This window comes from Hippichthys cyanospilos, chromosome 13 (assembly GCF_059441005.1).
Source record: "Hippichthys cyanospilos isolate Australia breed blue-spotted pipefish chromosome 13, RoL_Hcya_1.0, whole genome shotgun sequence".
In the NCBI taxonomy this organism is placed as follows: domain Eukaryota; kingdom Metazoa; phylum Chordata; class Actinopteri; order Syngnathiformes; family Syngnathidae; genus Hippichthys; species Hippichthys cyanospilos.
Genome location: NC_142381.1, coordinates 12,416,003 through 12,430,436, shown reverse-complemented (window position 1 = coordinate 12,430,436; position 14,434 = coordinate 12,416,003). Strand labels below are relative to the sequence as shown.

General features: G+C 35.4%; 1 protein-coding gene across 6 annotated transcripts in view; it reads right to left on the bottom strand.

Annotated features, from left to right (window-relative positions):
* diaph2 (diaphanous-related formin 2) overlaps positions 1-14,434 on the bottom strand; it is a 363,565-nt gene that overhangs the window by 333,172 nt on the left and 15,959 nt on the right. For 5 of the 6 annotated variants that reach the window (XM_088432132.1, XM_088432131.1, XM_088432136.1 and 2 more), the window contains 2 exons: positions 8,999-9,103; positions 3,120-3,140 (listed from right to left, as the gene is read on the bottom strand). In XM_088432132.1, coding sequence (XP_088288258.1) covers positions 3,120-3,140; positions 8,999-9,103 — 126 coding nt within the window. The remainder of the gene's footprint in view (positions 1-3,119; positions 3,141-8,998; positions 9,104-14,434) is intronic. The other variant, XM_088432133.1, reaches the window with a different exon arrangement.

Here is a 14,434-nt window from a genome sequence, read left to right as displayed (position 1 = left end):
GATGGACTGTTACAAGCCGGCCCTTGACTTGTGACGTAAATCAGGGCCGTCTTTACAGGGGTTAATGCTATAAAAGCATCAAAACGGTCAGCGGGCTGCCAGGATGCTGTGCAGAAGCAAAGGCATCTGCTCGGAACACCTGCGGACATGTTGTTAAAGACGAGCAGGTATCGTAGCTTTCTGTGTGTTCGGCTCATCCGTCGCTCAATCTTGAGGCGCATAGAGCATTTGAGACTTAGAAATGTTGCACATTTGCACGCCGGTCAAACTGGATTAGATCCAATTTACACCGTTCTCTATTCCTAGTTCATTCTCAAGCGGGAGAGCAGAGAATGTCAGAGAAATTTCATGCCTGAGACAGAGAAGTTGGAGTTGCACGTTCCCCACAGACAATCCGAGCCAGCTCGCACCCTCCAGCATAAGTGAGAGCGCTCTATCCCGATGACACACGCTGACAGCGTGAAAATGGGAATCTGCCAGCGAAGCAGGGAGTTAACTGTGACCGAGCACTAGCTAACCAGGCTAAACATTTGCAGCTTCCTGCTGCTTTTGTGGGCTTATTATATAGAACGACAACTTATAGTTTTAAACCAGAGCAATCTAGCAAAGATTGAACATTAGTCACCTGCAAAAATCAATTGGTGACTGCCTTAGCTGTGATATTGATATTTTGTTCTCCTGGAATCCGGATAGAACTGAAGACAAAGCGTTATTTTTTGTTAAACGGTTAAACTGACTCACAGGAGCAAGAAACAACAAAACATGACTGGAATGGTATTTTCAAGAAATGTTCTCTCTTTCATCTTTTCATATTCAAGCAACACAAGGTGAGGGGGAGATCCCCTGAACATAAAAACAAATGTCAAAAACATACTGGTGAAGTCACATGTAGGTTAACTGTAATGCACAGTAAATTGTTATTAAATTTTGATTGAATCCAGCCAACACATAATTTAATCTTAATACTGTGTTGAGATCATTTACAACTTTAATACAACTTCAATCCATGGGAGACCTTACAAGCCTTGGTCAGTACTGCTGTTTTGGTTAGCAAGATAGTTATGTGCTCAGTCATATTTGAGTCAAATTGAAGCTTTTTTAAGGCTACGCACATCAAATTTGTTAAATTTAGTTTACCATAAGTTTAGTTCTGTTTCTTCAAGACCTGTTTAGTTTACTAGGGTACAGTTTAGTTGTGTAATTTAGTTGACCGGTAGTTTAGTTTTGGTTAAGGTTAGGTGAGTAAGGTTCAGTTAATAAGAACAGTTTAGGTAAATACAGTATAGTTTAGTTAAGTAAAGTTAACTTTAGTTAGGATTTTAGCATTAGGATTTTAGGTAGTTTAGTTTATTTTGGATTAGTACTGTTAAGTACTCGTTAGTATAATTTAGGTTATCTTAGTGTAGCTTTGTTTAGTTAGGTATTTTGATTTAGTTTTCATTTAGTTTCGTTAAGTTCTGTTGAGTTGGTTAAGTAAAGTAAGTTAAATTGTGTTTAGTTTAGTTAAGAATGGTTTGATTTGGCTTTATTTTAAGTTTAGCTGAATTTAGTTGAGTTTATTTTACTTCGGTGAAATTTAGGTAAGTAGTTTGGTTTAGTTTACTTGTGTATACGTCAGTATAGTTTAAGTAAATTACAGTGAAGTTCTGTTAATTCAATACAGTCAAGTTTAGTTTAGGTAGTTTGGTTTGATTTGCATTTAGCTAAGTACTGTTGAGTTGATTAAGTAGTTTAAATAAATACGGTTTAATTCAGTTAAGTATGGTTTGGTTTGGCTTTAGTTTAAGTTTAGTTTAATAAATAGTTTAGTTGAGTCATGTTAATTTTAGCTAAGTAAACTTGAGTTAAGAATTTAGTTTAGTTTCGGTTTAGTTTAGTGATGTACCATTCTATTAATTGCGTACAGTCAACTTTAATAAACTATTGTGAAATTTAGTTTAGTATTAAATATTAATGCTCGGGGTTGTGCATATTAAACAAAACAAAAAAAAGAAGAAAAATTTAAAAGAGGATTTTAAATCACATTCAAATGTAACCAGTTATGAATCACTTCTGGATGAAACACTGTTTGGCTTTAAAGCTTCTGACCCAGCCCTCAAACTTTGCTATATCTGATTTAAAGATAAAGAACTGTTATTTATAAAATATTGGTGTTGAATATTTTGAGGAAATTAATATGTGGCCCCCCCACCAAAAGGTCATGGGACCATCATTAAATGAATTACCCACCAACCAGGAAAATAAACAAAAACAAAAAAAAAAAAAACATAAAACTGTTGTGACACTCTTTGAAGCACCCTTAAAAGTTTGCCCATGCATTCCCAACAAGCAGTCTGGATTCAAGCTGGGGTGATTATGTCATCATCTATTTGTGGCTATTGCTCTTGAATGGAGAATAACTTCGCACACATCAATACAAGTGAAGCTAAGACCTCACACTCCCCAATTGCAATAAACAAACACAATGGAACAGTTGGACAAAGGAAAGAGAAATTTCAATCGATAAGAAAATGTCCATGTGAAGTGCCTCAAAAGGAGAGTTTTGTCTGAGAGCATGGGCACAGCAAAGGCTGAGCACTTTTTATGGCTTTACCTTGTCTGTGGTCCAGTAAAGCATCAAATGCTTCAGACTATTAAAAAAGGTCAATGAAATGTCATAAGAATGAATAACTGGGAAAGTTATTGATGTTAGAGTTTTTGTTTTTAATAGCACAAAAGCAAAAACCTCAATCAAACAAAATAGATGCCAAAAAAGAACCAAAGTGCATGATCCGAACTTAAAACTCAGGAGGAGAATTAAGGGACCATTCAATCAATAACAAAAAGAAGAACATGCACAACAAAACAATATGTAATGAATATATAAATTTAGTCACACAAATATGAACTAAATTTATATTAGCAGAGAATAATTTTGTTTTGTTTCTGTATACTGAGAATGGACAATTGATTTTTTCAATGTTCCTATTAAAAGGGATGCAAGAATTTGAATGTCCTTCTGTACAGCAGACAGCAAACTAATTCAGACTGAATCAACAGAGTGTCCGTGTGTGTGTGTGTTTTATGGTGTGTGAACGGAATCATATACAGAGGCCAAATAAAAATAATGAACTACTTACCGCAACTTTGCTCCCAGTTATCTGCATGCAGCAATCAGCGGAGAAGGTTAATGTACAAAAAGACACAAACAGCACAGTCATAAGTAGGCCAGACAATTACATGTTGAGGCATGAGCGTTAACTTGTATGATATTATAAATTTTCCTGCAAAAATTACACAGCTAATATTTTTTTATGTATAGAATATTCTATTTTTTTTTTTTGCTATTAGAAGCACATACAGACGAAAATGGCTGTTTTATAGTTATACATTTCCAGATGTTTCAGGTGTTAATAAAACAGCCAAGTAAAAAAAACAAAAAAATGCATCATGCAAAGCATTTCATCTTTTCCCTCTCCCAGTGGCTAATTTATTCCTAAGAACGACTGTAAAGTAATTAACATGGCAACAACTGTGGAAATGATGAAGTCATCTTTTTAGCTGATCAGTTAAAATGTCGCGATCCCATTAACTAAAATGAAGGGTGGAGTGGGCAGCTGGCCCAACATCAATCAGACTTCATTAGTATTTGTATTTGGGTATGAAACTAGCATGTTGGAGCTCTCTGGAGAATACAGTCACCATGCAACAAGTTCTCGCTAGAATTTGAAAGTTAATTATAGAAAATGTAAGCCGCTGTACGACAATAATGAATTGAGTAATGTGGCACAAAATAACATCGGGTATGTTAAGGCCACTAGCTACCAGTCATGTAGCGGCAAACTAAAACCACCACCTGTTGCCAAAACCGAGCTTTCAATGTGGCCATGTTTTCGTTCCAAAATATTTTGTGATATTTTTTTACATCACTAGAAATAATGATTAAAAAGCATCCCTATAATAGTTGTAGCATAAACACAACATCATAGTCATAAATGCACATTATTAACACTCCTTCTGAACAAAAATATGAAATATCTAATAAAAAAAAAAAAATAGTTTGTGCGAAAAAATGGGATTCGGTGAATCAAAATACTTTTTCCCCACAAGGTATCTCATGTAAGGATAACGCAAATAATCTCAATAACTTTTGCATCAATATTAATGGTCGGTGGTCCTAGTTTTACAGAGGTGAGGAGTCCAATCTTTTCCACAGCTGATGTCATATGCAAGCGTGTCTTGAGAATGCACACACAAAAAAGAAGGAGGAGCTTGAAGGGAGAGTCCAACATTTTTTTATTTTTTTATGTATTTATTTATTTTTAGAATGGAAGCACTGCATTTACTTGGCATTAAAGTGGAATTTCTCAAGTTGAATGAAAGTTGATAAATAGTTGATGCTTTGCATTTTGTTCCATGTGACAGCAGTTCAAGTTCAAAATTTTAATTTAGAGCCATTAGTGGCATTTACTGTACTGTAATCAAATTGAGTCACAATTTCATGCAAAACTAAGCTTTGTATACAGACTGGAGACATGTTTTTCAAAAAATGTTGGATGAATTTTAAAAGGTATGACCTTAATGGCATTGGCAGAATGTTAACAAAAAATAAATAAATAAACTGGGAAAAAATGTTTCTGTGATGAACTCTCTTAAATGAGCTTTTAAAAGACACTCTGGGGTCTTGCATGGTGTCAACTGAAGATCTCAAGTTGATTTTTTCATGAGGATTTTGGGTCAAATTCTGACATGGGATGACTATAGCAACACGAAAGTCAAAACCTGCAGAAAATTCAATTAAATCTGCCATTCATTGTCTGTGAATTGAGCTCTTGTGAGGTGCTGAGATCTCACCTAACTGATGATGGAATTACAACATTTCGACTTTAGCTCCTTGCCATTGACAGCGATAAGACACCAAAGATACATTTTTTACTCAGATGGCAGTAAATGAGTTAATGACCTTAGAACATTGCTTCTCAACCTTATTTCGATGATGTATCCTCTGTACTAGTTTATCAGCTCAGTAAAAACAGAGTGCTGTTTGAGTTTGTAAAATTTGGAACTGCGTTTGTCGTGGTACCCTCTGGAATATTTCTCAGTAACTTCAGAAGATCAGTTTTATTTTTTGGCTCGGAAAATTGCATCACTAACAACAAGACAAAATAAATGCATACAATATTTGCAAAGGGGTCACTGTTATATCATTAGCAATAACTTTCATGTTCCAATTACTTTGCTTTCAATTTGAATTGACATTTATACTACCAGCATAAACCCTGTTAAATTTCCCATACGCCTAAAAGTGCATTTACATAACCCGAGATGTACTCATACCCTTATTTGAGAGCCAATGTTTTAAAGGCATTAGGCTCAAAGATTTCAACAGAAAGCTAATGAAAATGTGACTCATGCTTATAATAATTTGAAGCTTGCTGAACTGGGCTAGGATGTTCTATATACAAATGTCAAACTCCAATTTCAGAAAATTATACAGCTTCAACCACTTAGATGCCACTGGATATATGTATAACTGTTGAAAAAAAAAGAATGTTGGACACATCACTTAAGACCCTCCCATCATTCACCACAAGCATCTGAGGTGCAGCAGATTTGGACTCAAACGTGAAATTAGTTACTATGCAAACACAACCACAAAGAAAGGAGTTACAGGAAACATGGCAGTTTAAAAAGGATAGGTGAACATTAAAAAGGCAGGAGACACTGAAAGCAGGTGAAAGAGCGTGTGCATGCAAAGCTGATGGTCAAGGACATCCGTAAGGCACTCTGGAGCAAAGCAGAGTGAGCTCCTTTTCTGTCGAAACACAGCTCCTATTTAAATGGGTCAATGTGCAAATTCTCTCATGGAAAAAGCAATTCCTTTAGGTTGGTGGGTGTTATTTGCGAAACTCCCGTGGAGAAGCGAGTAGTGTTTCTCAATCTTGCCTGGTGATAGAGAGGTATCCATTCGTAAGAGGGAGGAGAAAGGCATAAATATTGCCTTGACTTTCAAAGACATTTTGCCTTGGCTGGATAATGTTTCAGACCACGTTCAGGGACACTATCTCAATGTTATACGGGACATCTTATTTGGAGTTGTATGCAGGAAATGTACAACTGAGAAAATCTACATTGATATTGTATAAGTAGACATATGCAAACCTCCCCCTCAATGCATTTTAACTCGGTACACTTCGGTGACTATGTGAAGCAAAATGGAAGCCGAGATAATATAAATACAACTAGAAAATTGACATTGAGAAAATATTATAGGTTTAGTTATAGCAATAAAAAGGCAGATTCCAGCCACAAAATCCTCATCTACTAAAAGGAGAATGCAAAGAAAAAGTTCCAAACCCAATCTGCAACCTCATTAGGCAAATAAAAACACCAAGCACCACAGCAAACCAACACATCAACATTCCTGCATTTATTATTTCATTTCCACAAGCAATATTTGCCTCAAAATGCCTAACAGAGTTTATCTGTCATGATAGGATGCAAATCATTACACTCATCAGAGACTTTAGGATATTTTCAACAGAACATGTAAGATTACTATTTTCAAGCAAAATTATTAAATTCACACACTTGGTTTTGAAGACAGAAGCACATCGAGACAAAAGTAAGTGACTCCGTATTTACATGGTCATGGATCTTTGGTCAATGAACGAAACAAATCGAGGCTATTCTAAATATGATTTAATTATTATCACTATGGCAAAGAGAGTATATATACATATATATATATATATATATATATATATATATATATATATATATATATATATATATATATATATATATATATATATATATATATATATATATATATATATATATATATATTTGTGTGTGTGTTTGTCATTCTGATTAAATTTTATTTGAACAGATATTTACTTAAAGAAAGTTTGACATTCGAAAATAAATGTACAAAATGTTAAGACAACAATAATGTATACTGATTTTAAATCCGTTCTAATGTAAGGATAAAATTCAAAGCCTCTACAAAAAAAAAAAATTAAACATCAATTTTGAAAAAGACAATTAAATTGATGTACTTAGTTTAAGAAGTGATGAATCCATCAGTTCTTTTGTGGATTAATCATTGTATTGGGTTAAAAAAAAAAAAAAGTGAGCCCTCTATTAAAAAAAAAAAACACAAATGTGCAAATTTTGATCCAGTTGCTGCTTTGGTCCATCCCCGAAAAAGACAAAACATTTTGGTCATTATTCTAGCGACATAAAAAGTGTTCGCCACCTTTGTAGAATTTTCTTTTCGTACATGACTTATTATGTTGTTTACAGTTTTTTGTTGTTTTTTTAACCAATAATCTCCCATTTGAAAGCTCTGAAGATTTGGACAATGTTTAAAAATATATTTATCAATTAATTTGGTAATTGTTAAGCTGTTGATCAATAGATCAAGTGTTGCCCCTGTACTATAATGTATAAATAAGACAACAAATAGCTGTCGCAAACCCATTTTTTTTTTTTTTTTTTAAACAAATGTTTCCAAAAGTAAAGTTGTCCCATTGCCTCCCATTAAAGAGAAAAGAGACTTGGGGCAAAAGAACAAAGGCTACACTTTTCATTGCCGCCAGGTACCCCCATGTGGTAATCAGTATGTCAACACTGACATTCCAGCATCCCCTCTTCTTCACGTCTTAATGGAAGCAATAGCGGGGTGCTGAGAGACATGACTCTTTCTTCTCTTGTCTTTTGACTACACACATTATGTTAGTCATTTGAATAATATACTAGTGCTCACAAAGCATAATGGGCCCGGTGAGGAACTCAATCGTTGAAGAAAAAAAATCGTCATTATCAATAATGCCGTTTAATTACCATAACAATGAGATGGCAAATAAATGATGATGCTTTGCAGGTTGGGGAAGCTAGCGAAGAGAGAATGAGAAAAATCACTCTTTGGTAGATGATTGTTGATGAACCACACAGATTATGTTTTTTTGGAATGCGGAAGGCAAAACAAGTTTCACACTAATAGTGGGCAAGGCCATTTATATAATCGACAGCAGATGAGTGAGGCTTGGAAAAAGGTTACACAAAAATGATCATTATAGAACTTAACATAAGTAAGTAAAGTAAACTTTGGATTTAAAACAGAACATAATGTTTTTATTTATGTTAAATGTTATTTACATACTTTAGTTATTTTCTATAGTCAGAAACTATATTACAGAACTTTATTATTTTTAGTATTTATTTACTTTTTACCTGTCATAAGCCCTTCCTATAAACATTGTTTTTAGCATTTATTTACTTATTGTTTGTTTGCCTGTTTATTTATTAATTTGTTTACTTAAATTCTGGGGTTGGTACACACACACGCCATTTTTATATTTTATACGTTTAACTGTCAGGTTCACCATGAACAAGCTAAACCTAAATTCTGAGCTGATATCTATGCCATAAAATGCTATACAGCCTCCTCTGAGTATAGTATAAGTATGAAATAAACACAAGCTGTACAAATAAATGGAAAAAATTGTTCTGTTTTATGTCCAAGCTAAAATTGCCAAAGATTGCTTGCGTTCACTGTTTTGGACAATGGACATTTTAATGCAAAACTGCTGTTGGACCAACCAACTCCATTTGAACCCCCACAAATGATGAATGGTCCATGCAAGCACCCAACAACCCAAAAAACCAACAATCTTGCATGCGTTGAAAAAAGCACTGACCATCCACCTAGCATTGAGTGAGTGAGTGCCTTCTATGACCCGGTAATGATGGTTGCAGCATGATGGGAAAAAAATGGCTGATGGGCAGGGTGTAAATCAGACAGAAATCAGAATATTCAGAGGTGTGAAGCGTGGAAAGTGTAGTGACAACAAAAGCACAAGCAAGCCATACTGCGAAAGCAAAGGAATCAAAGCTGAACTCATTCTGGAGATTCACGAGGAAAATCATCAACATAATTCAGCACAGCAATTTCTGTCATTGGGTAAGCACACTTCACTGGAAGAAAGAAAAAAACAATGGCCTGGCAACTTACGGATTTGGCGGTGGCTGAGATGTACTGTACTACCATCTCCCGTTTGGTACTCAAGTCCTTCCCGCGTAGCGGTGCCTTTCGGTCTTCATTCAGATTCATGTCCTCCTAGAAAATAGATGAACAGCAAGACAGTGAGTGACATTCAACAAAATGGAGAAGACGCGATATGACCAGATTAAAAGAGTACATTGACAGTATTCCCTCATGTATTCACTTATCTTTGCAACACAATACAGGCAAAGAATGAAATAATTACTGACAGCCAATCTGATCTAATCCATCTATCATTTTTTAGACACAGGTAAAGGCACAACCTTTACAATTCCCATACGATGGCAATATTGCAGACTGGAGTACTCAATGATAACGATATCGAGGTAATATGACACCAACAAGAATGATACATGCTTTTTTTAAGGATGGAATGTTAAGAGATTTGATCAAACAATATTATTCAAACATGAAAATGTATGGGACTTAAATAAAATACAAAAAAATCTAAAAGTCCGCGAGGATAATACAAATACGCCTGAGAAATCACATAATAAAGTAAAGTGACGTGCAAAACAAACATAACCAGTATATTCAGAATCAATGTTTTACATCTGGAACAACAATAAATAATAATAATAATAGAAGCAAAGTTTAGAATGGCCTGCTTGCATATACTGTAAGAACTGATATTGCTTGTTTTGGTGTCGGATCATTTTTAAGAGTATGGGTACAGCTGTACAGTATGGACGAGACCAATATTATTAATGGAGTCAGGTAGTCATATTTGAGAGACGAGAGATAAGGCGTGGTAGAAAAGTTAAACGAGTATGAAGTACAAGAACGGACAACTGAAAAAAAAATGGTTCCCTGAAAAGTATTCAAATGCATCACATATCCGCCATTCATTCATTTATGACACTCAGAGGTTGTGTGATTGTGCAGAAGTACCCAGTTATATTGCACCAGTATCCTTTTATGGGTTCTATGTAAAACAAAATCTGATTTTTAGTTACAACACTAATGCTGCAATTTTGCAGGATCTCTGTGTGAGAGGCAAGCAATAATAAATAAATGTGTGCTGTAAAGTGAGCTGCATGTAGCCTTTAAAAATGGTGACTTACATCCACTGCGGCTTTTTGTGAAAATTATGGCTGAGTACATTTTATTATTCTTATCAACAAAGAGATTAACCTCTTTTAAAACATGTGACGGTTAAGATAAGTTTTAAAAAAATGTCACCTCTACTGTTACCTTGCCGAGTTCAATATAAATCTGTGTAAAGTGCTCAAATTTTAGCATCAATGTCACGCGAAAAAAGTGCTTTCACTTCAGCTACCACTTTTGAATCAGATCATGTCCTTCCACAGGTGAATGCTTTCCTTTCTCGTATCGTCCTCTTTGTTTGAGCCACAAGGTAGAATGAAAAAAGAAAACAATGGCAGTATTAATTAGTCCTTGAGTAAATGAATGTCACAAGGCTACATCAAATGTACAAAGTCTGGGAAAAAAGGACAAACCAATCAAATTGAATAAGCCTTGATCGGCAGTGTGTGCGCAATACTGAGGATATTATCTTTGTGCTACTTTCATACTGCATCACAAAAGACGTCTTTCATGTGAAAGGCATCAGCAGATGGAGCAAAGGCCGAGCGGAGAACTAATAGCTACCGAATGGCATGGTGATTACAATGGCAGGGGATGTTTGGAAGAACCACTCTCTCAAAAACGAATGTCTTGGTATCAGCACAGAAAAAAAACAAAAAACAAAAACAAATTCAAACTCCACATAAGAGTCAGAGCACATTTGCAGCGCCTTGCTGCCCTCTACTGGTATATAAAGAAAGTCATGCACTTTGTGCTTCAATTAATCCCATCCCATATTTATGACAAATTACTCAATCTATTGAGTAATTTTGCACTTTATGAATTAGGAGTGAGAACACCTTAAATAATGAATGGTATAGTTTAGCAAAAGCTAAGACGCATTCTCAAGGATTGAATTTGCTCATTTGTCAGTTATGATCCAGATTAGTTTGTATTGTTGTTATGTTTTGAGACTCTCAACTCGTTTCCATATTACATTTCATCCAGAAACTATTTTACAGTCGAGTATCTTATAGTGCTTAATTCAGAACTTATTTCAAGGAATCGATACTCACAACGTGAAAGTGGTACTGAGAGTGGTACTGAACATCCCTTTGTTTGACAAACAATTTCAAGTAAATGTAACAATCATGCAGCAATAATCAGGACAATTAATGCAATTACAAGCTAATTACATACATATTAAACTTAAAATTAGCTCTTTCAGTAGTATATTCAGAACAGAGTTGAATTGAAATTGAATGTATCAAAAGTATTGGTGGTATCAGAACTTTATATCAATGTCGGTGACTAAATTAAAAGAATAAATAAATAAAGTGGCATTAAACATCCCTGTTTTTGACAAACATTTGCAACAATAATCAGCACAATTAATGCAATTCAAAGCTAAGAAGAGACGCTGTTATTAAACTGAAAATCAGCCTTTTAAGTATATTTTGAACAGATGTACTCTACAATAGGTCCATTTAAATTAATTGATTTAGTTTAGAAATGTCATCATTTAAAGCCATAACAGAAACATTTTCAGCTGTCACAAATCAATTATTTCCTTCCTCCACCCATTTGATCCATGACTAGGCGAGTTTACGCAAAGGCACTCTGCAGTAGGTTGCTAGTAAAATGTCCTGCTGCAGAATATTACTGCAATGGGATCACCTCGGATCTTATTAACTGGGAGTGTTCATTCTGACAAAGTGCTTGCAGCGCCGCGTAAAAGCTCCAACTGGCCAGACAATCTTTTTTTACTGGCCTTCTTCGTCACTAGAAAGAAAAACATGCAACTCCTAACGAGCAGAATACACTCTTAAGAAGCAAAACAAAACGAAAAAAAAAGCGTGGAAGACTTCAATAAAAAAGACATTGTACACTGAGAGGTTTTTAAAGCTGACAGACAAGTGCAAATGTCTAAGTAAACATAATGTAAGAAAGCCTAATGGCCCCCATCAGCACATTGGATTTTTAAGTGGTCGGTTGGAGCAGCGTTTGATAAAAGTCACGCCATCGGGGAGATGAGCTCGTCCTTACCTACCACTGCTTTTTATGATCCCGTTACGGACAATATAAGGTGCGAACCAATGATGAAAGGTGGTTTTCATACGTCAACTGAGTCGGGCGGGGTTCGCTGTGGTGCTCTAAAATGGCATTTAACTAGTTTACGATGGAATCTCCACACCAGAACACAACACTATCTGCTTTACTACAAGTTGGTATAAATATATGGAATAATGTAACGGGAATAATCGACTCAGTTAGAAGTATATAGGCAAAAACTACATTAGAGTTTAGCCCTAATTCTCTATGAACTAAGACATAGAATTAAGATATAAAGTCATTTTTTAATACATATGTACTATTTGGGGCTGCATAGAACATATTGAAAAGAAGGCTTCAGTGTTCACTTCCCCTTTAAAGACAGTTTTCATTTTTAATATTTCTATTGAATATTTCTATTGAAAATAAAAAAACAGGACCACTGTACTGGATTGCATATCAATACTATTTATCCCACTCACACTTGTTTGCACTCAATTCTGTGTCCTAGTCATCTGATTTTGAATATCTTCTGATAAAAAGTGCTGATCCAATATCCAAACAATACAGAAGAAAAAGAAGACATTAAATTGTCTCAAATTTTCAGATTTTTAAAATGCTTCCCTAGATAATTTCTTTTGTATATTGCCATACATCAAGGGTGGATCAAATAAGGCAAGTTAAATATCATATTATGGCTCTGATAATGATCCGCTGAAAATCATGTGCTCTGTCTTGATTTACGTTCATGTCGCTTGGATCAGGACCACTCGAGTTACGTGAACAATTTTGAGTGATTCATCCAGTCTGTTTCTGGTTGATTGTTCAACTTTGAAATTCTCATAATTTGGTATGACTGTCCTCAGCCTTTTGGACTGGTGTCAGCTCTGGTTCTGACATCCAAGCTCGGTGAGATTCGTTTTCCTGAGTTCAGTACAGTGGAAAAAATATTGTGCATATTGATGAGGAGCTCTGGCTTCCTGCTGTGTTACTCTCATATTTAAATAAATAAATAACCTGAGTTTCGACATGACAACCTTTTGAAGACATTGGTTTTAGATGATATTTGAACGGATCTCACCTCCCCTGAATAACTTCTACTATAGTTCGGCTTTCAAAGCATCATTTCATCTCACACACAAATTTTGGCCTGTCTGATAGTGCTTCTATTTTCATCTTTTCATTAATTTCCTCAGAACTCCTCCCTGACCTGTCAGTAATAAGCTTTAATTTTGGCTGTGTGCGATTTTAGCCTCCAGAACCCACGGTACGTGAGGCAAAGAACTTTGCCCAAAGGGGGAAAAAAATATTTTCACTTTCTCCAGGTCATTAGTGCACAGAGGGGGGTCTAACTAATATGGCACACTTTGAGGCGTGCTGGGCTGCTAAGGCTGCAGCATGGTGAAACAAACAATAACAGGAAGGCTGTAAAGATGCACGCCAAATGAATGATAAATGTTTGCATGACCATAATAGGGATCTGCATTAAACTTCATAGTGTAGTCTTTGAGGTAGAAAAATGATGTATTCATGGATGTTGTGCACTTTGTGAGTCCGTTGTGAAAAGTGCTAAATAAAAATAAATCCTAATTTCAACTATGATGAGTTCTAATTGGATATAATGTATTAATAAATTGTATGTGTTGTGTGACTAGAAGCATAATTTCATGAAATTGGGATCAAACTGTGATCCGTGGCTTGAAGAGTACACAAATGAATTGGATTTTAATTCATTACTATAATTGAACATTTTTGTTTGGGATTGTCAATGCCTGTCAAATGTCAGCCTCTGCCCAAACCTGCTTTCCGTGTCGTCTGTCAGTGATCAAATTTAAGCTGGGGTTTAATGTCACGCCGCCATGAGCACAAACATCGTCACTGAGAAGTGAACTGAGTGACAGGGATGAGCAACCGGGCAAGAAAACACTCATGGCAGAGCCTGATTAAAAAACTAGGAGCGCTGATCGTGTAACGTTGCGCCCTCTGTGAGAAGGGAGAAAAGGGCAGAAGCAGACAGAGAAGCAAAACACACTCTAAGCTATGATAAGATGTATTAAGTGAAAGAAAGTATGTGTCACATAATTATGAGTTAAATCTAAGCGCAGTGTGCATATATGGGTAAAAGTAAAGCCAAACTCGGTACATAATAACCTCATCAATGGACACACGTGGACGCATGCCAACACACATGTGCATGTACACACAAAAACACATATATATTAGTGCTATCCATAAACTAAACAAAAATTGATTCAGACCTATAATGAAGGGATTAAATTAATTTCTCTACCATCACTTAAGATTTCA